This window comes from Corvus kubaryi, unplaced genomic scaffold (genome assembly GCF_017639235.1).
Source record: "Corvus kubaryi isolate FWS band 111438036 unplaced genomic scaffold, C.kubaryi_AGA036_p1.0 split1-37296, whole genome shotgun sequence".
In the NCBI taxonomy this organism is placed as follows: Eukaryota; Metazoa; Chordata; class Aves; order Passeriformes; family Corvidae; genus Corvus; species Corvus kubaryi.
This window is the reverse complement of record NW_024582075.1, coordinates 18937551-18960564: the sequence shown is the minus strand read 5'-3', so window position 1 is coordinate 18960564 and position 23014 is coordinate 18937551. Positions and strand designations below refer to the sequence as shown.

The following is a 23014-nucleotide window of genomic DNA, read 5'->3' as shown; positions in this document are numbered from 1 at the left end:
TCTTATCTCCCAACATCTTGCTTCAGGAGAAAGATAATATGCCTTGAAATAATCTGAAATGTTTTGGTAATGCTGAGCTAAGTATAACAGTATCAGTAATCCAATTACAGAATAGCTTTCCACTGTAATCAGTTCTGCCCATGTTCATAGACAATTTTAAAAAAGGCCAAATTTCTGGTCAACGAAACATCATATATTGAAAGTAAGTGTTGCAAACAGCTAATTTACTACAATGTATTATTTAGGCTGGTGTTCTACATACTCTGAAAATAAAGTGCACAAGAGCAATAGATGTTAACTTTTTTCATGTTATTATAACTTGGGAGAAAGTTGCATCTACTCCAATGTAAGAGAAAGAAATACATTAAGAGCTAGAAATGGAGTCACGTATTCACTCATAAAGGCATTAAAATAGCTTCCCACAGGAAAAAAAAAACCAGCATCATGGATAGTGATGTTTGCTTAAGCTTTGGCTTACCTGCAGGCAGCTTCTTGTACTCTCTTGTTGCTATCCAAGATACGCTTTAGCAACTCAGTCATTAATGGCTTCAAGTATGTGTCTGGGGGTTGACTAACTACCCAGTGTGCATAGCGACTAAGAGTCCAGCATGTAATGGAGCGCACAAGAGCCTTTTTGTCGGAGAGGCACTGAATAAGGTGAGGGATTAGCTCTGGAAGATATGGAATCATACCCTGCATGCAGCCTGGAAAGAAAAATATAGCTATTGCAGTACCAGAATTAATGAAAAGTTCCATTATTTTCTGTTTCTGATGGAGAGACATATTTTCATTCTCCATCACAGAGGAACACAACATGCGAAATTAAAAATACAAATATTTTAACAAAGCAAGTCTACCTAATTTATATAAAGTTCTAAAAAAAACCCTTAAATAAATAACAGTTATAGTAATTATAAGTATTATAATTATAATATTATATAAGTAAAATACTAAAATTCTTAAATAATAATTAAAATCTTCAATTAAACTTATATTTTTTCAATTACATTTCTACTTCAGTGCTTCCCCAGTCTCCAGAAATTTTGCTTTGTTCAATGCAGTATAGCAAGTACATCCAAATAAAGTTTCTAAAGCTTGAAGTTCCTATTTCAGTCTACTCAGAGTAAACAAGAAAATACCAAGCAAAGAAAGACTGTCTTGACAACAAATCATCACATGAAAAAGGATTCCTTAAGAAATTCAAATTTCTTTGTTTTTCCTAAAATTGAACAAATATTGACCACCAATAAAAGCTGCACCCTTCAAGTCTGCAAGGGCAGTAAGACACCAAGATTTGTCAGAAGTACTAACTTCTACCTTGCTGGACTTCAAATCAAAACCGACTAAAAATTTTCTAGTAGCAGTAAAAAAAGTATGTTCATTAGACACTGTGGGAAAAGAAATATAATCCAGGCATGGACCCAAATCTACTTCTTTAGCATTCAAAAGGAACAGAGATGCTGGAACTCCAGGCAAAAAGCCAAGCAAGACTGTGAGTAAGTAAAAAAGAATGGAAATTAGCCTATTTTAATTGGAGAACCATCTACAAAAGGCATCTTAGTGTACTGAAATCACAGGAGTGGTCTTCTCCATTTCTGAAAACACTTAAAATCTAAGTCTAAAATTTATTAAATAGTTATCTTCTATGAAATCAAGGTAGTATTTTGGGAGAGACGAACAATTGTATACTGCAAAGTTTAAAAAGGAAGAAATAAAAGAAATTATGTAATCTGTTTAGCCTCCCAAATGTGCGTAAGTGTGAAAATGAAAAATAAAATAACTGCAGTCACCTATCAGAATATGACAAGATTAATCACCAAAACCAAATCAGCCAAGGACATATACTTGTTTGCATTAGTAAGTTCACCCAAGCTGCTTTAGAACCAATTAAAAAATCAGCAACCTGATATGAACTGTTGCCTTACCTTCAGCAATTGCACCAAGAACAAGGATACCAGATTCTTTAACTACCCACTCGGGGTGGAAGAGCAATTCCTTCAACAGTGGCAAGATGTGAGGCAGAAGTTCATCACGAAACACATTAGCTAGGACATCTAGAGCAGCAGCAGAACATTTCCCTGAAGGGAATTACAGTGTTAATCTCTGCTTATTATACAAATAGTTGTAGTTAGGCAATATAATCCCCTTTTTAACTCTGAGCTGCCAGTGGATTCTCAGTGCATGAGCAGGAAACACACTTCCACTCCATTACACTACAGAGAGATACACTGTGCTCCTGTGCAAAGCCACAGCTCTTAGAAAGTAATTTTTATTATAGTATCAGTTCCTTCCTGATCTGTCATAAAGAATTGCACTGGTCTCATTAGTAAGCAATGCTGCTAATTGTCAAGCTATGCTGGTGCTTCCTCTCTGCTCATACTGGAAGTCAAATACGGCACACTGGACACGAAATAGGACACACAATTCTGATTTTCAGATAATTAAAATTTTCACAAATCCAGGTAACATATAACATTACAGATTTCTAAACTGTTCTACTCTTTCTCTTTTAGGCCACCATTCCCGAACAACTTCAGCTTTCTCACCATTTTAATCAAAACCATGCATCACAGGGCACCTTATGTAATTTGAGCTTTTTTTCAGAAAAGGCGTATTTAATTCTGCAATATCTACACACAGCAGTGGCAAGAAGAGCATTAAGAATACAAAACTATACTTTTTTCCCAAGATGCAGCTTTACAGAAACAAGCGTATTTGCACTCATATTTTCAACAACAATAATTCTCCAGATATGTCTCAAAATTGTTTAACCATAACCCTGAAGTTACATTCACCTGTTTTAAAAACTTGTGGCCTTAGGAAAGAAAACCCTATATGGCTATGTCCACATCAAAAAGCATTATTCCACAATGAGGCTGTTCGCAATGCATATTCAAATCAGATTCGTCAGAATTTCACTAGCTATTTCCTGTCACTGAACTTAAAAAACAGTTTGTGGTGTTTTCTTTCCTTGTAACATGGACTATTAGCCTAAAGGTCTTATGACCCCCACAACAGGCCATCTGAACTCTGGTTTCCTCATAGCCATCTCCTACCTTCAAAAAAACTAAAGTACTGTATTCTGGTCAGAAGCAAATTCCCTACAGAGAAAAAAAATATTTGTAATGGCCACAGGTAGTAGAATGTTCACATGGGAATAAAAAACAAACCAAACTGAATGAAACTTAATTTCAGAGAGAGGACTGAAATTAAAGAAAGCATTACTAAGGTTTTTTTTTTTTCTCTTTTTATACTGAAATTAAATAAGTGATACAGGATTTTTATTATTTCATAAATTAAAATTCTAAGTCCAAAAGCTCCATTGAATTGTATCAAGTAAATATTTTTAACTCGATCTGCCATATTAAAAATAAGCTTACAGATGGATAGCTTTCGTCATTACAGTTATAAAGTCAAAGTGTCATCTGAAAGGCTCCCCCTCCAACATACCCACCAATTATGTCAGCAGATAGTTATTTCTGTAGTCAAAAACAAAGCCTCAGTACTCCTATACACAAACTTGTCTTTTTACTGTGGTTCTTGTACTATAAAAGTAGCTCTAGTTTAAAGCATTTCACACATTACTTTGACATACTTAAATTCCAGTCAGAAATAGTATCATCATCATCAAGTTCATCATCATCATCGTCATCATCTTCAATACCATCTTCTTCATGTTGCTGAGCCACCGTCTTTGAACGATGAAAACGAGGCCTTATGTCCTGCTCACTATCTGGAATAGCTTCGTCTTCTTCAACATCCCCCTGTGATCAAATTGTTTTATCAGATAAACTAGTCCAACTGTATTGCTCAAGGAAGTTAACAATGGAGTTTTAGTTCAAGATTTTGTACATGTGTAAAAGATTCACATCCCATACAAAAATACCACTGTTCCTGTGTTCTACTGCTGCATTTACCAGAAAAACAAAAGAAGATACAAGCAAGAGAGGTACCCTCACCCACAAAGTATACTTCTTGTTAAGCAATTACTCAATGAGAATGAAATAGAAAGAAGTGATTGAGAAATTCTGATACACAGACATATGTAGTGATGGAAAAAGCCATGTATTCAACCTAGAAGGCATTAGAATGAGTTCCTGCAGTAGTTTATGGTAATAGTATCCCAGCACTGCCTAAATTGTGTGAGAGGGGACTGGGGCAAAGCAGGAGAGCCACACATTTTTTTCCAATAAACATGGCATCAGTTGCATTTAGTAATTGCAACAGCATACCTTGCCCCAGAAAGCTAATTCTCCACTGAAGAGATGGTAGGCTAGGCCTGCCCATTCTGATTGGAATCATTCTGATTTATAGGACAGAACCTAACCAACTATTCCAACAGAGTAGAAGAAACTGATACTCACCTTCAACAGAATAATATCAATCTCTGAATATTTCATACCATTTACCAGCACAGGTATCAGCCTACAAAGAAATATTTATACATATCAAAACAACACATAAAAAAGCAAGCCAGCTTTCAGTTATACGGGCCATAATTTTGGTTGTGACCCTCACCTCCAACTCAAAAGAGAAATACCTTAGCCTGATAAAAAGAGCAGTAACGAAATCAAGTTCCATGTCATAAGATTCATCAATACTTTGCAATGAGAAAAAGAGTTATTTCAAATTACAAACTTTTAAATAGAAGCAGCCAGATGGCACAACTGATGAACTTATCCTGAAGCAACTTTCAGAAATTACATCTGTAGGTTTTCCAGTAAGAATTCAAACTCCCATAATATGCGTAAGCTGATTCTTGCCAATAGTACTTGTCACTTTATTTACTTGTCAATGAAGACTCTACCTCATCGTTGTCAAAGATGGAGGCCTAACTACATAAAGCTCTCCTATCACCTCGTGATTACTTCAGGAGGACAAGCCTTCAACATTGCAGAAATCTTGACTAATTCATATTAGGATTTACTTCATTATTAAACAGGTTATGGTTATGGGGCTCCAACTGCACTGATATATAGCTAAAAAAGTAGTAAGGGAAAAAGTCAAATACTTCCCATAAAAACATGTTTGCCACAACAAAAGAAAAGATCTATAAGAATATATAAGCCAAAGGAAACCATGGATGGACGCAGCAACAGTGACAGACTCAATCTTGCTATATTCTGCAGGTGAGTACTGTTTTTGAAGGTATCAGGCTTGCTCTAATATTCACGCACTGCAATGCCACATTACATTTTAAACTCTGAATGAAGGAATAATAAGTATAAACATTATCACCAATTCAGTGGCATTTCTGCAGCACACTTCGTGAAGTATACATTGTATAAGAAAGCTACAGGCATAAAATGGAACAGATACTAGAAACCACATGAACAAGTTTTAAGAAGATCTTGTCCCACTTTTAATTTAACTTACAAAATTTTAAGATTACCAAGTACTGACAAGCTTATATAGCTCCCTAGTGAAACAGGACTCACCAACAAATAAGTTGTCTTAAACACATATGACATTGAAAGATCTTGGGGAAAATATGCTGTGACTCAATAATAATTTGTTTTTCTAGAAATGTAAAAGCTTTTTTAAAAAATGAGTATGATGCTGTTGCAGTGTCAAGGTTCATGTAGGCCAAAAGAGATTTAATACTAGTAGTTATTAACTATGTGATTTGTGTTGGGAATTTGTACTGTGTACTATCATTCTTTTGCTTTTGAACTACAAAAGTAGGAATTAAATCAGACCACTTTAAAATTTAAAAATAATTTCTCACAACTTATTCTCCTGGTTTTAACTCCTATTCTTTCTCTGCTACAGTACATGTTTTAATCTCAATTTTCTACTTTTTAATTGGTTAAGAAAACTGAAATTTTGCTTCCTTTTTTTAATTACTTCACATCTACAACGCTTATTTCTGCTGAGAAGGGTGTGTCTCTTCTGTCATTCTATTCTTCCACTCAAAATCTTGAGAGAACCCTCTCCTAATTTAAAAATCTTCAGTGCATATATGAAAAGAAAGAGTATTCATTTTCTGTCAACACTGAAGAATTAATTTCCTGTTGTAAAAGACTTCAAATCAGTCTGGAGGAAGTTGCAAGCACTGTTGCAGACATAAAGATGTTTACACTCCAAACATGGATATTTACTCCCATTCAATCAAAGATCTATCTCTTGAGGCATAGGAAAACTTTTTGAAACTTCAAAAAAGTAGGTTTTGAAACTTCAAAAAAGTAGGTTTTGAAACTACTATCAGGCTGCATAACTATGAAAGAACAAATTGTACAGGCTTTCTTCAAGTTTAAATTGTAACAGTAATTGATACAAAATTGACTTCTAAATCAAAGTCATGTCATTTTGGTTTATGCTCTTTTTAAAATGAAGAACCATTTGCATGACTATGCACATTGAAGCATTGCACAGAGATGCCTACATCAGCAGTAGTCAAGACAACACGTTCATGGTACACACCAGATATTACGGGTAATGTCACGTGGAGTCGTTCACTTGAGCTTAAGTGCATTTAACTGTATCTTTGCATTCATGTGAAGCGTAGCAGCTTGTTAACTTCCTAGCAAGCACTACAGCAACACAGTTAAGTTGTTTCTGGAGTTCACTGGGTCTGAAACCCTCAGAAGTCTTTTCAATTTTACTATGCACAAGAACTAGCTATGGAAGAATTCTTCTAAGCTGCAATGACATATACACTGTCTCTAAGAGTATCCATGAACAAGTCCACTGAAATTTTAAGAGAACTGTCTCAAAATAAATGAGTTGTAATTCTTGATACTTACTTAGTAAGATGCCGACATAATACCTCTTTACAAATCGGCTGTTCAGCCAAAGTCAGCCAAAACTCACAAGCCTCCAAAGCCACATTTTCATCTTGATCCTGGGTCCTTTGAAGCATGTACTACACAGTATAAAAATTAATTACTTGTATAAAATAGAACATTTACGTAAGAACTTTTCGTTAGTAGCCCAAAGAGCATCTCAGCAATGTAAAATAACATGCCTTAACCTTGTTACGGTCAACACACCCCAAAAAGTGACAGACAGCTTCAATGTGTAAACTCAAGCAGTTTCAGCACTAGTGCTAGATTTTTAACATAATCTTCTCACTTAGGGTCAAGCAATGCCTAGCTGTGATCCCAGCCATTTCAGGATAATTAATTTAATGAAGAATAAACAACTGCCATATGCACTGCCTGTCAAACACAATGTCAAGTTGGCAATTAGATAAGAATAAAGTTTTGCAATCTCAGTCTTAAAGGGAAACAAAGAATCGGCAAGTGCAAGAGCAACATACGTGTTCTAAAGAATGCTTTTTATTTATTATTTTTGCAACGTCAAACAGGGGAATCTGCAGAACATCCAGGAAAGGAGACTCACCTCAACTATACTAATCATATGAGGAAGCAGGCGATCCATCCGAACTTCCAGCAACATTACCAGAGCACGGCAAACATTTTTGCGTACTTCAGGCTCCTCATCACCAGCCAATGCAAAAAGATTCTGTTGGAAAGTAGTAACAGTTGAAAAACCTCAGTTCATCACGTTCAGCTTGTATGAAAATTGACATTACTGGCTGACTAAAGGAGATGTACTTTTGTACTTGCCCAACCCACACCTCAGAATACTATTTTATTTTTTAAAGATGTATGGGTTAGCAAATTAACGCTTCAGTCTCTCAGTGTGTATTTTATACATGAACATGACACTGTGTATTAACACTGGCACAGGAACAGTACTTCCTGGATTATTTTTACCTCCTAAACATAAATTGTGTCAGTACACAAGAGGAGCAAATCAAATAGTCCAGACAATCCAGAGCCCTTCTCATCCAAGTTCAGTAACAGCATTCAGACAGGCAGACAGGCCCCAGTGACATGCACTTCTCAGGACAGGTAAGAGAGACAGACTGCTGCCATTACTTTTGCACCTTTACACAAGAGCTTCCCCTAATTAGGAAAAATCTTTTGAAATACACCTACTTCTTTCGCTTACAGAGTGGTTAGCTCTGAGCACAAGCATACAGAATGAACTTCAATCCATGGGGACTGAAGCTAAGAATGGGCAGCCAGAAATGCGGAGTTTAGGGGTAGAGGTGGTTGCACAACATAGTTCAAACCTCTTGATAAATCAGATAGGTAATTTGACTTAAACCTCCAACCAAGAATACACACCCACCTCAATAAAAGAATCTATATGCAACATAAGAGCTTGAGTTCTGCTGATGATAAACTGATTGACGCATGCCACTGCATGAGACCTACAACAGAAACAGTTAAAATATATATGTTTCATGAGTTAAAACCATTTTTTTAAACTGTACTCAGGCATCAAAAGCATAAACCAAGTATCTTCAAAGGCAAGAGAGAACAAATCTATGCACCTGTAGCATTACCAAGCAAAATTACTAAACTACATTTTAAGTACTGCCTTATACTCTTACATACCTAATAAATATTTAAAAGTATTCAGTGACTAGGGTAGGATGACTACAGCTGGTGTATTTGCTCTGAACAGTATGTATGTTCTTTTTGAGCATATTATGACTGTGATCTTCTCAGATAGTAATAATTCCATGCAAGTCAACATGGCAATATTTTAGCCTGACCTTCTTTGTTGTTGAGACCACCTTTGCAATATGTTTAGAATTTAGTGAGACCAGAATACGTCCACAATGTAGATGTAGCTTAGAACAAAAACACACTGGTAGTTGGATACCTACTGAAACACTTGTGGAAGAAACATTCTAAGAAATGAAGCACTGTTCTTCTAACCCATTTTATGCAAAGCCATTACTTAAGAGGTCTTTTTCATTCTCCAACACAGAAGTCAAATTCTCAAGGTAGAGGCACAAGGCAAAACTACCTGTAAAACGCTTTGAATATTCATTACAGTATTTTTACTACTGTAACTCCAAATTTATATTCTGTTTAGACATTTCCTGGAAGACTGTGACATAAAACATTGTTCAAAAGTTGTCTTTTGAGTGAATAGAAGTATTGCACTGACACTACTAGTCCTTTTCATACCTCAGCATTATGTACTGAAACTACGCTGTGGGTTGGCAGGTAGCCTGCTTTAAACTTTAAACTGGTTTAAGTTTCAAAGCCATGAACATCACAGCACAGGAAAGAAGTGAAAGACCATACAGTGTGGTAAGGAAAAAAGAATGTTTTTCTTCCTCTTTTCCAGCTCCAGAGAATTACTACGTTTATCTTTCCACAAGACCAAGTTCACACTTTGTTACATGATTTTCTTAGCAAACTTCTTTTATAGATTATTTTCTGAACTGTATTAGAATCCTATCTTGAGTTATAATCTTCATCTTAGTCTTCACTATCTACTACTCTTGGCAATAAAGAACTACCACCTTAAAGCCGTCAGATATAATTTTCAAACAGAAGATAAAACACATTTCACAGAATCATGAAGAATCATAGAACAGATGAGGTTGGAAAGCAGCTCTGGAAGTCATCTGGTCAATGCCTGTGCTCAAGCGGGGCCACCTACAGCCAGCTGCCCAGGACCACATCCAGCGGGCTACTGAGTGTCTCCAAGGACGGATAGTCCATCACCTCTCTGAGCAACCTGTGCGAGTGCTTGGTCATTCTCACAGTAAAAAAAGCTATTTTCTGATATTCAGAGTGAACATTATGAGTTTCTGTTTGTGGCCACTGCCTCTGCTTCTGTCACTGGGCACTACTGGAAAGAGCCTGGACACTTTTTTTCCTCCCTCTCTTCAAGTATTTACATATGTTGATGAGTCCCAAGTCCCTAGTCATTTCCCACTATGGCCCTTTGCTGGAGTCTTTCCAGTGTATCCATGCCTCTCTGGCACTGAACATCCCAGAACTGGACACAGTACTTCAGGTGTGGCCCCACCTGGAAGGTGAAGGGAAGGATCACCTCCCTTAAACCAGCTGGCAATACTCAAGCCCAGGATACCATTAGCCTTCTTTGTGGCAGGGACACTCTGTTGGCTCAATTCAGGGTAAAGAGCTACTGCTCTTCGTAGTGAATACTAGCAAATACCAATTTAATTCTGGAATTTTTCTTTTATATTGTTGCTTTGGAGAGATTAATACAGTTTTACAGTGAAGGGATGATGAACCCATTTAATTTGATTCAGCTGAAAGTTCAGTTAAATGCAGAATTTGTTTCTGTCAGAACTCAGAAACTTTTGTCAGCAGAAGAATTTTCACTCTTCCATTGCTGAAGCCATTACAAAAGGAAAGTAAAATTGTTATTTCTAATCAGAATATTAAGTTCTAAGCACAACACTGAATTTTTTGTAATAACATGCAAAAACTGAAACTATCTGATTTTCAGAATCATTGACTGATTGTATGAGGAGGTGACATTCTTGTATTAACTATGAAGATAAACATGAAATTACTGATGCATGGAATCTCTGTGGGTCTCTGCAGGATCATTTTAAAAAGCTAAGTAGGTTTTAAACAGATCTACAAAATAATTTAAGTAAAATTTTAACAGGTAACTGTAAGTACAACTCATAAACCTACCGTATTTTTGGACTGCTGTGCTTGAAGAACTGCAAGAACTTGGGTATCATGATATTGAGTGGCCGGTCCAATACATCACTATCTAAAATTTCAGCAGAATCTTCACATATCTTCTGAAGAGCGCCAAAAGCGCCCTGTTTAAAAATGAATAAACAAATAAATAAGTATCTTCTTTCGCATTTTGAGAAAAACAGAACTGAAGACTTCATATTGAATGGGTAACTTCAGCACAACACAGTAAATGTAGCTACTTAATACTATAAATGCAGCCAACTAATTAAGATTAAATTGAAATATTCTTAAAGGCATTTTATTTAAACCAGCATCTGAGTATCTGTCAGCTCTCACACTGGGAGAGTCAGCAATGAGTAAGTGGTAATTTTAGTTTGATTTGATGCTCCTCTATCCAAATATATTTTAAAAAAATACTTAAAAGCTAAAGCTAATTCTTATTTGAGAAGTGAGTAGAATGAGGCAGAAGCATTCAAATTAATTGCATATATAATTGTATTTCCTTTCATAATTCAATATGGGGCAAAACAGAGATGATCGTCAATTTGAGTTTCACTTTCAAATGTAAGGGTTTTTTTCCAAGAGAAAGCAGCACCAAAACACTACATAACAGTGCAGCATCTTGGATCATTAGTCATCTCTGAGGTTCACTTTATACAAAATGCTTCACACTTTCATGGAGACATTATCAAGTAATTCAAATGGTGTGATCACAATATTTTTTCACATCAAACATAGCTTTATATTTTTTCTCATAGTTTAGAACTGTTATTTACTTATTTCCCTTCATACAGACTGGACAAAACAGTTCATTTCACCATGATATAGCAATCAATCACTTTTCCAGGTTAAGTTACAAGAAGAATGAACACTGCTTTTATGTAAGAGAAAATTCAGCATCATCTTAATGATGCTAATGGTGCCTAAAAGACTAGGCATCACGAAGTGGTAACTTCAGGAGACTTCTCAGCTGAGATACTATGACTATCCATCTGCAATCTTATTCTGCTTTTATGCAAAGAAAATGAATTTGTTTGAATGAACAGTAAGAACGTAGACTACAGGTAGAAGAAAAAGTATCAAATCTGAGCCACTGTTCTCCAAGGAGAACACATGGGCACGTATAAATACATACAGACATGCACACATGATATATATGTATATACACATACACATAGTGTGTGTGAAGAGAGATAAAAATAATAAAATTCAGATGATCATCTTCTGTTTTCTATAAATCTCATTACCTCACAGGTATTGTAATCTTCAGAATCCAACAGGCTGCAAAGCTTTGGCAAGAGTTCAGGCCAATTCTGTAACTCCCCTTTTGAGGCAATGGTTGTTATCAGAATCCCTAAAAGAAACAGAAGAATGGAGAAAATGAGATCTCACATGCTTTCACTTGTTTCATATCAATTTTTCTTATTTTCCTCCTCTTAAATATCTAAAGAACTAAGAAAGTTATGGTTTTGTTAAGACTGGCACGCATTAGAAGAGGAAGTACATTTAATTCTAAATGTTATTTGAAGGGCTTTGAACAGCAAAGGTAGGTTGCTCCTTCCTGCTGCTACAAAGGGATCACACATTAGAAATCAAGCACCAAGTAACTTCACTTAAGGAAATTACAACATTTATATATCTGTATAATTTATAATTAATAACATAGCAGGGCAGCTTTGGCTCTAAGTTTACTAAACACTGTACAAATCTGGACCTTTAATAAGTACAGAGTATCCTCCCCAAGTCACCTCTTTTTTACTATGATACAAAAGCATGAATGTGGGAATCTGTCATTCAATGAACTTACAACCCAGTGAGAAATTATGTGTTCACAACTTTACTGTGTTTACACTAAGCTTTAAGGACACATTCTAAGACTAAGATACCTACTAAGAGCTTAAACACTATGGTAGGTCATCCAGTGAGGAGCTGTGAGAGCCAGTAAACAGACAGGTTAGCCCAAAGTGTCACTAATTCTGTTTGTTTCCAGCATATATAGAAATCTGGGGGAAAACTAGTTAGGTGACAGGGACAGAGAAAGCTACTTATAAACTAGGACTTAATTTGTATGAGTCCATTTTGCTCCAATGCAAAATACAACAGCTAGCACAATCCTTAATGCTACTGGCAGTTACTTCTAATGAGTACGAACACAGAAGAACTCAATACTACTATAAGGGGCAATCTCCCAAGCAAAAAGTGATGGAAAAAGAGTCTACTCGCAATATGTAATTTTTCTTTGGAATAAAATGCTAAAATTCTTGTTAAATACACAAGAATAGAGGACAACATTACAGAGCAAAAGACATTCTGGACAGGACACACAGTAACTAAGAGATACTTTTGCATTGTTCCTTTGATGCAATATGCTGGATCTTTTCAAGGTCCTCGAAGTGGTTTCAGAGGATGAAATGATATAGCATGCAATTCAGACCATATATGTCATTATGAACTTTCTGTACAGATGGTGGTTTGCCCCTGTAATGCCTGAAGTCGATTTCTCAACTCCTTAACTTTCAAAAGCTGAACTTCGTAACAAAATTCCCCCTCATAGGGCAATCACTAGCTTTCAATTTCCTCCTGCAGTGAAGCTCTCCAGTTCCACCACTACTTTCAAACACTAACTATTTTCCCTGCTTGCTTCCAAGCAGGAGCTACACTAAGGTCCTGCCCAGACTAGAGTTCCTAGAAAGCTTTAAGAACAGTTGCAGACACTTTCTAATGAGATGTATTTATATCCTGGTAGATTTGTGCGTCCTGAACAAATGCAGCTTAAACTTGAATCTGTATTTCAAGATTAGCACATAGGGTTTTAAAACCTGTACCACAGGTTAACAGCACAGAGAAGATACACTCTGTAACTCATTTGGGGATTAGAATAAGGATAAGTAAGGATAAAACAATGCGTAGCTATCATTTGGTCTCAAGGCATGCGCTTATTCTCCTCAGCAAGGTGACTTCTGAAGATGGGAATAATCACTTTGTTTCCATCTTGGCCAAAAGGTATCTGCTTTTGTCTGATTAGCACTAGATGCTAGAGACCACAGAGGAGAGTGAACACTGCATTAAATCCTCCCTGATGCCATTTTGACATACTTGCTCATTTTGCTCTCGGAATTCCCGAGATGTTATTTGCATTTGGCTCATTAAATTGATAGTGCTTGAATTGCAAAAACATATACTCATCAGAAAGAGCAACTCTAATCTGCACGTGCGAACTCATGCTAAAGGCAGTCTAGGTAGGCAGTAATATCTTTACACCTTGCTAGTACCAAGAAACCAGTGGGTACTGGACCAATGTCAGACAGCTACAAGGATCCAGTAATTCAAACAGCAGGGTGCCAGACACAGGCAAAACAGCAACAATTATGCAAGCATGCATCTTATCAGCTGCTATTCATCTTGAGAGTTCATACATGCTGAATAATCCCTGCAAGGATCACTTAAAGCTGAACAATAATTGAGCTACTAATCCACAAGCATTTCCTATCAGGAAAAATTTAAGAGTAACTGCTTGAAAACAACCCCCACATTCCTCAAAAGAACATCCCACAGACCATCACCAAACAACCCTAAGTCACCAAACCAAATGGAGCTGGAATATGTTCCCTAGTTAGCTCCATAGTACTCCACTGAAAACTCCTATGAACAAAGAAGTAAGCATGACTCTTCTACAACCTGGAATTCAAAGAGTACCTGCCACTCAAAGACTTGTTTCTACCCTCATTAGAATATTGGACATTAATAAAATTCATAGTAAAGCAGCCTGACAACTGACAAGACAGCAGGAAAAAGCTAAGAAATGAGTAATTTTCTCTAGTCTTAGGTTAGTCCGTAACCTGAATGCCTGGAGAGGGAGTCCTACAGAAAAAGAAAATGATTCCAAAAGAACAGTAACTGGTAGATTGTTTTATAAGAGGAGTCAACTGAGAGAAGCTGAATTTCTTTCTGAAATGACACCCATACGTACTTTCAATATTCAAATATGTATTTTACGTTTTTCTAGTTTTTGAGCAGAGCAGGAAAATTACTACAATGTTGGAGGAGACTGTATTCTCAAAGAACAGACAGAAAAGCAACTTTACCTTGAACTAAGTCAAAATAATACAAATATACCTATTTTATGAAACATGTGTATCAAAACAAGGTATTTACAAAATCAAAAATTCATGTAACAAATAAAACTTCTCACTGGAACTAGATGATTTTTAAGGTCTCTTCCAACCCAAACCATTTCATGATTCTATGACACTATGAAGCTCTGTACACCACACTTTATCTACTGTTTTCTAAGAGAAGCTTTTTATGTGAATGGCTTAGGCATGGTATGATGATTCCCTGAAGGGATGTGCGTATGTGTGCATACAGGGGGTGGGTTGTAGAAAATCAGCTAACAGAAATGTTTTCATTGATGCAATCAGAGTACTGGAATAGTTCTTAAGTCAGACCTTTACTGTGTTCCTGTTTTTAGGTATATAAGCTGGCAGCAAGCTGAATTTAAGTAGATTAAAATAAACTTATATTCAGTTACATGTCAAGAAATATGAACTGAATAGCTATATCACTTCTAAAATAATAGGAACTTAAAGTGCGGTATCTTTATATTCACAATAATGACAAATATCATTGAAACACAGCGAAGTTGTGGCAATTATGAGAAACAAAAACTTTTAGGAGTTTAGTAACTCTTTATAGCCTTAGTACAGCTCTCACCCAAATCAGTAACATTTTCAGTATGCAGAGGACAGCATTAAGAACAAACTTACCCACAGTAGCTCTAATTAAGGGGGAGGAATCACCGATGTTGTTCAGACATTCACTTTTAATGAAGTCAGTTACCCCATTTGGAAAGTTGTGAAAATGTGCTTTTACATTATTCTTCAAGATAAGACCACTCAAGGAACGTGTTGGCTCATCTGCAACAGAAAGTAATTAGTCAACCTTCAATCGTCTCATAGGAATAAAGCAGATTTTCAAAACAATGCCACAGGACCAAAGCTTATATAGAGATATTAATCTTAATTTCCTTATCTCTCTTTCCAGCTACACCCATCAATTCACCTAGCAAACCTTTTCAGGTTCAGAGTACACAAATTAATCACCAACCACGTAAAGTTCAACAAGCATAAGTGCTAGATTCTGCACTGGGGATGGGGCAACCCTGGATGTGCAGACAGACTGGGAAATGAGATGCTGGAAAGCAGTGCCACAGAAAGGGACCTCAGAGTCCTGCTCGATGGCAAGTTGAACATGAGTCAGCAGTGCCTGGCAGCCAGGAGGGCCACCTGTGTCCTGGGGGCATCAGGCACAGCATCACCAGCCAGGCAAGGGAGGGGATTGTCCCGCTCTGCTCTGCTCTGGGGCGGCCTCACCTCCAGTGCTGGGGCAGCTTTGGCTGCCACAGGATAAGAGAGATATAAAGCTATTGGAGAGTGTCCAAAGGAGGGCCACGAGGATGGTGAAGGGTCTGGAGGGGAAGCTGTAGGAGGAGCAGCTGAGGGCACTTGGTCTGTTCAGCCTGGAGCAGCCTGAGGACAGGCCTCATTGCAGTCTAAAACTTCCTTGTGAGGGAAGAGCAGGGGCAGGCACTGATCTCTTCTCTCGGGTGATAGTGACAGGACCCAAGAGAATGGCCTGAAGTTGTGTCAGGGGAGGTTTAGGTTGGGTATTAGAAAAAGGTTCTTCACCCAGAGGGTGGCTGGGCACTAGAATAGGCTCCCGAGGGAAGTGGTCACCAAGCCTGACAAAGTTCAAGGAGAGTTTGGACAGTGCTCTCAAGCACTCAGGGGATTCTGTGGTGTCCTGGGCAGGGCCAGGAGTTGGACTGGGTGACCCTTGTTGGTCCCTTCCAACTCAGCCTATTGTGTTGATTCTGTGATACACTATCTTTATTCACTCAAAACTAAAATACTGGATTACAAGCTCTACATTTTAAGAGAAAGTTTTGAATAGACGTGTAAGCAAGGAATTGACCTGAAGTCACAGGATATAGGAAACTTTATTAAAGACATTTGTCAGCCAAAGACATTCAGATATTCTGATTACACTGACTGGCTTGCTGCAACACTGATATTGTAAGGAACTGGTGACAAACCTGGTTTCACCACAGTAGGATATGGAAATGATGCAGGGACTGTGCAGTAAAACTTCTACCCATATTCCCACAGAAATATAATGTTCAATTTTTCTACAAAGTAAGGTACTTAAATCCCTTCAGAAATGAGCTGTTCTGTTGATCTACTAAATTGATAATTAGAGGGAGAAGGAAAAAAGAGATCTTTAGACAACATTATAAGGTTAAGTGTTACACAGTATGAGCCATAAAATAAACACAACCAGAATTGACCTGAATTGAGTAAGAACTGGAGTTCAGGCAACAGTTTGAATTCTGTTCACTGAGCTTTCTCTAAGTTACTGGGCCAAGTAGAGGAATGGAAAAAGAACAGCCTAGCTTTTTCATTTATAGTGGAGCAGATTCATGTTTGGTTCTTAACCAAGGGCATGAGTAACTTTGTATTACATCTGAGATATGTTGAAAGTGAGATCTGAATGTTCTATATAGAAAGGGTTAGTTTACAGTATAAACAAATTTAAATTTACAGTTTACAGCAATCCTAATAGCACTGGAAGCTAATTTTAATCAGCATTTTTACCACTTGTTGATTTTTTTCTATGAAGAGCTGATTTGGGTGAAATAAGGAATTCCTTTGTGCCAGGAATTAGTCTACACATGGATCTATTCCAGCCCTTCAAAACTATTATCCCAAAAGAAATAAGGAGAAGCAAAATAAGAGATACAACTTTCAAATATAAAGTACTTTCAAACTAAAGCTACTGCACCAGAACATCAAGACTCTCACAACACTGGATGTCTGACTGACATGACTGATGGACATTAGACACTTTATACCAGTTAGAAGAGAAACAGAACTTTACAGAAGAGAAGGAATTGTTTGGCTGATCAGAAATTAAAAATCATTTAAATCAACTGATTTTGAGTGCCAAAACCAGACTGCCTTCATTCACCTTTTAGTCTTGTCTTCTATGCTCATATTTCAGTTCTTTTAAAGAAGCATTAGTTAGAATGCTCCAGAACTACAAATGTATTGATACAGAAACAAACATGTCCTTTAGAATTCAGTAACTTCTTAAACCAGGAAGCCACCCAATGAATACATATTTGAGACAATTCTACAACTTTATCTACACTATATGATTTAAGTATCAACTTATAAACAATGTAAAAAATAAAATTCATTTCACTTGTGCAGCACTACATTGGCCAGCGTCTTTTCTGGGAGAAGGAGGGAAGCAAGAGTTTATTATTCTAAATAAAAACCTAAAGACTGTATGCATGCACAAACTTTTCTCCACCACACAACTTAGTTGTGAGCTGTCACAAGTATTACTACAGTTACTTGGCAAGTCAAATCAAGTAATTTTGACACAGTAGTCTCTGAATTAAAAGTAAAATCTTCACATCAATTCTTATGCCAATAACGGATGTCAAACTCTGATTGCTTTACGTAACTTCCATTGATAGGTACACACACCTTCAAGAAATTCAGTCATTCATAAATTATTACAATTACTTAAAATTGTGCCTGGGGAGAAAAGAAGCCAAAGGAGTCCTCCTTTAATTTCCATATGTTTTAAAACTTTTGCAAAAAACCATTATTGTTAGCACCCACAGATACCAAATACAATAGTCACTGTAATTCTTCATCATCTAGCACTGTCTTGGTATGAAAGAAATCAGTGACAACCAATGTCTGATTAGAACACAGTAGGCTAGTCACTAGTAGGATAAACTCTAGAATGAAAATATTAAACAGTACATTAAATAAACAGGAAAAACATTAATCCATTAGAATGCCTGGCTACAGCTACAAAAGGGACAAGGCAACAGCTTCAATTTAACCAAGCAGAGATACACATACTATTAAGTTCCTTTTGTCAAAAACAGACAGATTAGTCAACTGGTTTAGATAAAAATAAAGGTCGCATGAAGGTGAAACTTCAGGACCATTTTTTTTTTTCTTCACGAACTATTCTATGGTATGTGGCAGTACAAAATATCTTTAATCCATTCTTTTAGACAGGATATCAGAAAAAGTATTCTTCATAGAATGATTATCCCACATATCTGCAACAAAGATTCCATGGGATTCATAATGGAAGTGGCATCTGACAAATGAAGTAACAAAATGAGAAAAAGAAGAAAAATTAAAAATAAAACCAAAATCAATTATCAACAGACTGAGAGATGACAAGCAAAAATCACAAAGGACTTTGTGCTGAACAACCCCCAACCACTTGAGCTACAGAAGCAGCCCAAATCTGATATCCAAGCATTAAAAAAATAAACAAATAACAAATAGTTAAAATCTTAGTTTGAGAAAACAATTTCAGATATGACTGGACAAGGTTATTTATGGAATCCACAGTGTTCAACAACTTAACAGCTACACTGTCAGAAGATAGTAATATAGGCCTGGATGGAATTTTTGCTGTAACACCAAAATTACAGGCAGATGGCTTAAAAGCTGAGTAAGACACTCCTTAGTCTTCATAGATTTTGTGATTAGTTCTGTCAGCCATATGCTTCAGCCATCAAAAAAGCTCACAGTCTTGTCTCCTTTTATCTCAGTCAACTTGGAAGTATAGAGTTGACAAGAACATATAGTACAAGAAAAAGAAGGAATGTGAAGCAGACCTCTGGCATTTGGTATCATTTTTGGTGCCAAATCAGTTAATCAGTTGAAGATTCATCTCTCACATTGTCTCACTTTAAAACGAAACCATATAACAATTGTCATTTGTTTCTCAATAAATTTTCAATTCTGTTTTAAGACTCTCATACTAGTTCCAAATTTTAATAACAGACAGAGCAAGTAGATACATAGCCACAGTACACAAATTATTTTAGGGTTACTAAAGTACTTTTAAGAGCCAAAGTGTGTCCTCAAACAGCCACATTTCATCTATTGAGGGTTTGTATGACAAAGGGTGCACATATGAAAGCTACAAGGTTTTTGCAAGCCCAGAGAAGTATATATTTCACCATGCCTTAGGAATCACAGAATGATTTGAGTTGGAAGGCACCTTAAAAGGTTATCTCATCCAACATCCTCACCATGGGCAAGAACATCTTCAATTAAATCAGGTTGCTCAGAGCCCCATCCAATCTCACCTGGAATGTTTAAAAGGATGAGGCACTCACTACTTTCTAGGCAACCTGTTCTAGTGTTCTACTACCCACATTGTAAAAAACTTCTTCCATAGATCTAGTCTAAACCAACTCTCTTTTTGTTTAAAATCATTACACCTTGTTCTATCACAATAAGCTTGGCTAAAAAGCTTGTCCCTGTCTTTCCTATAAGCCCTCTATAAGGTATTGAAAGCCTGCAGTAAGATCTCCTCAAAGCCTTATTTTTCCCCATGCTGGATCACCCCAGCTCTCTTAGCCCTTCCTTATAGTAGAGGTGTTCCAACCCTCTGATGATCTTTGTGGCCCTCCTCTAGACCTGTTCCAAGTCTTTCCTGTGCTGCGCCCCTGCTTTCACTGTCTGTGCATTTTCTTCTTGCCCTTTAGTTTGACCAGCAGGTCAAACATAACTTGCTAGATCACTAAAAGAACTGACTGACTGGGATGAGAACATTTGTCCATTCACAAGCTGTGATATAATGATTTATGAGCATGGCTGTATTTGCTGTGGTATTTTGTGATATTGGCAACACTAGATGTGAGGGTGAGACGTTTCCTAAGGCAAAACTGTCTGTCAATCTCCATCTTAAAGCTGTAAAGCCTTTTCCAGAAATAAGCGCTCATTCTGTGTTTTAACTATCAATATGGATTTACTATGTACCAATACAAAATGCGTATTGACAATGACTAGTGTCACTGCTGCATATGAAGATTTCTGATGCATTAATGAGACTGACTCTGCTAAAAGAGAAAAAATCAAAAAAAATAAGAATTCCACAAGAACTTTGCAATATGGGAAGCAGAAAATGAACAATTTCTTCTATCCTAATATATAAGAATACAGTACAAAAACAGCTTCACAAGCTTCCTAGCAGAAAAAAAATCCTGCTTTTTTTTTTATATAGGATTATGCCTTAAGTGTAAGTCTTTTGACTTAAATGGATATGGTTACTATCATGTCTGGAGCTGGAGTGGTATTTCAAAACATTCAGTGTATGTCAACACATAAATGACCTTGAAATGTAGTGACTAGTCTGAAGTTAATCAGTGCTCTCCATTGACTTATGTGAGTCATGGAAAATAATTTAACTCAATTGCCTAAGCTTAGGAATGTCTGTAAGAGACCACAACAAAGCTGGAAATGTTCTGCTGATACTGAGTTTTGCATATTTATTGAATAATGAGTTACACTTCTTAACATGATGGTGTAAATAAAACTGAACTGTGGACAATATGGGAGGAGTATTGAACTGCTGACCAGAAATAAACTTGTTGGCTAGTACATTTGAGTCTATGTGGCAAGGTTTTGGTAGGGGAATGGGGGCTACAGAGGTGACTTCTCTGAGAAGCTGCAAGAAGTGTCCCCCAAGTTCAACAGAACCAGTGCCAAATGGCTCCAAGATGGACCTGCTACTGGCCAGGGCTGAGCACATCAGCAATGGTGGGAAAACAGCAGAGAAGCAGGTGCCCATCTCTTCACCCTCAAGACAGGACTTGAGGAAATGGCATGAAGCTGAGTCAGGCGAGGTTTAGGTTGGCTATCAGGAAAAGGATGTTCACCCATAGGCTGGCTGAGTACTGGAACAGGCTCCCCAGGGAAGAGGTCACAGCACCAAGCCCGACAGAGTTCAAGAAGCCTTTGGGTAACACTTTTAGGCACACAGTGTGATTCCTGGGGTATCTTGTGCAGGGCCAGCTGGACTCAATGATCCTGATGGGTCCCTTTCAACTCAGCATATTCCATGATTCTCTGATTTAAGAAAGGAAAAAAGTTACTATGCAAGAGCAATTGCAGCCAGAGCAGAAAGGAGTGAGAATGTGTGAGAAACAGCCTTGCAGACATGAAGGTAACTGAACGAGAGGCAGGAGATGCTCCAGGTGCTAGAGCAGATGTTCCCCTGCAGCCTGTGGTAAAGACCATGATGAGGCAGGCTGTCCCCCTGCAGCCTACGGAGGTTCATGGTGGGGGAGATATCCACCTGCAGTCCATGCAGGACCCCACACTAGAGCAGATGGGTGCCCAAAGGAGGTTGTGACCCTATAGGAAGCCTGCACTGGAGCAGTCTGTTCCTGAAGGATTGCACTCCATGGAAGGGATTCACACTGGAACAGTTTGTGAAGAACTGCAGCCTGTGGAAAGGACTCATGTTGTAAAAGCTTGTGGAGGACTGTCTTCTGTGCGAGGGACCTCACACTGGAACAGGAGGAAAGTATGCGGAGTGCTCCCCCTGAGGAGGAACGAGTGGCAGAGAGAATGTGTGATGAACTAACAACAGCCCCCATTTCCTGTCCCCCTGCATCACTGGGGGAGAGGAGGTAGAGAAAAGTGGGCGTAAAGTTAAGCCCAGGTGGAAGGGAGGTGTTTTAAGATTTGGCTCTATTTCTCATTACCCTACTCTGATTTGACTGGCAATAGATTAAAGTATTTCCCCAAGCCTGTGACAATAATCAGTGAATGATCTCTCCTCTCCCTGTCCTTATTCTCAATCCATGGGACTTCTGTTGTACTCCCTCACCCATGTCCAGCTGAGGAGGGGAATTACAGAGCAGCTTTGGCAGGGATCTGGCATCCAGCCAGGTCAACCCACTACAATTAGTTCTGGAAGGTTTTGTATTCTGATAATTACTACATGTAATTAGAGTGCCAAATTCTGTATATCTCTACAATTGCAAAATCAAGAAAAGGTTAAAGAACTAATTTTCTGTTTTCACTCCTACTTTCAGCTTCTCTATCAAATCTCCACAAACCAACTGTCCCAGCACTTTTCCTCTCTCATGTGGTCTCATGTGTTGTCTCCTGATCCAGCAGTTAAAATAGTCCTAGAATTCTATCAAAAGCAGAAGAATCATTAATAAGAAATAGGGATTTAGCGTGATGAGAACATGATTCACTACAAGGTCTCAAACTATACAACAAATGCAGGATAGTGCAGTAGTTTGAAAACATTTTAAAAGTAATGTCATCTCTCTCTGGCATTTACTTTCTGAGGGCGGGGAAGAGGATAACAACATGGACTTCTGCACTTAGTCAAGTGCATAGGAAAAGGAAATTATGACGTTCCCAACAGAACTTGCTTAGACAGCATCTGGCAGTGAATGAATACAGATTTAGAGTCATTAATCTATCTGAAGAAATTGCCTCGTCAGATGAGTAGAGGTTTTGTCACTCTCTGAATATCGAAGGTGAATCTTATATATTAAAATATAGGATAATCTGTCATTTGAATAGCTGTTAGTACACAAGGATTACTTGAATGAGTAAAATAAGGCTGTGTTATCAAAATGAGTAATTCAGAATCCTATTCAA

General features: G+C 37.5%; 1 protein-coding gene across 3 annotated transcripts in view; it reads right to left on the bottom strand.

Moving 5' to 3' along the window:
* The window catches only part of TNPO1 (transportin 1), a 74630-nt gene that overhangs the window by 21449 nt on the left and 30167 nt on the right, over positions 1 to 23014 (bottom strand). For all 3 annotated transcript variants that reach the window (XM_042012731.1, XM_042012729.1, XM_042012730.1), the window contains 10 exons: positions 15266 to 15415; positions 11747 to 11853; positions 10488 to 10621; positions 8143 to 8224; positions 7345 to 7467; positions 6747 to 6865; positions 4365 to 4425; positions 3596 to 3764; positions 1926 to 2078; positions 479 to 704 (listed from right to left, as the gene is read on the bottom strand). In XM_042012731.1, the coding sequence (XP_041868665.1) occupies positions 479 to 704; positions 1926 to 2078; positions 3596 to 3764; positions 4365 to 4425; positions 6747 to 6865; positions 7345 to 7467; positions 8143 to 8224; positions 10488 to 10621; positions 11747 to 11853; positions 15266 to 15415 (1324 nt within the window). The remainder of the gene's footprint in view (positions 1 to 478; positions 705 to 1925; positions 2079 to 3595; positions 3765 to 4364; positions 4426 to 6746; positions 6866 to 7344; positions 7468 to 8142; positions 8225 to 10487; positions 10622 to 11746; positions 11854 to 15265; positions 15416 to 23014) is intronic.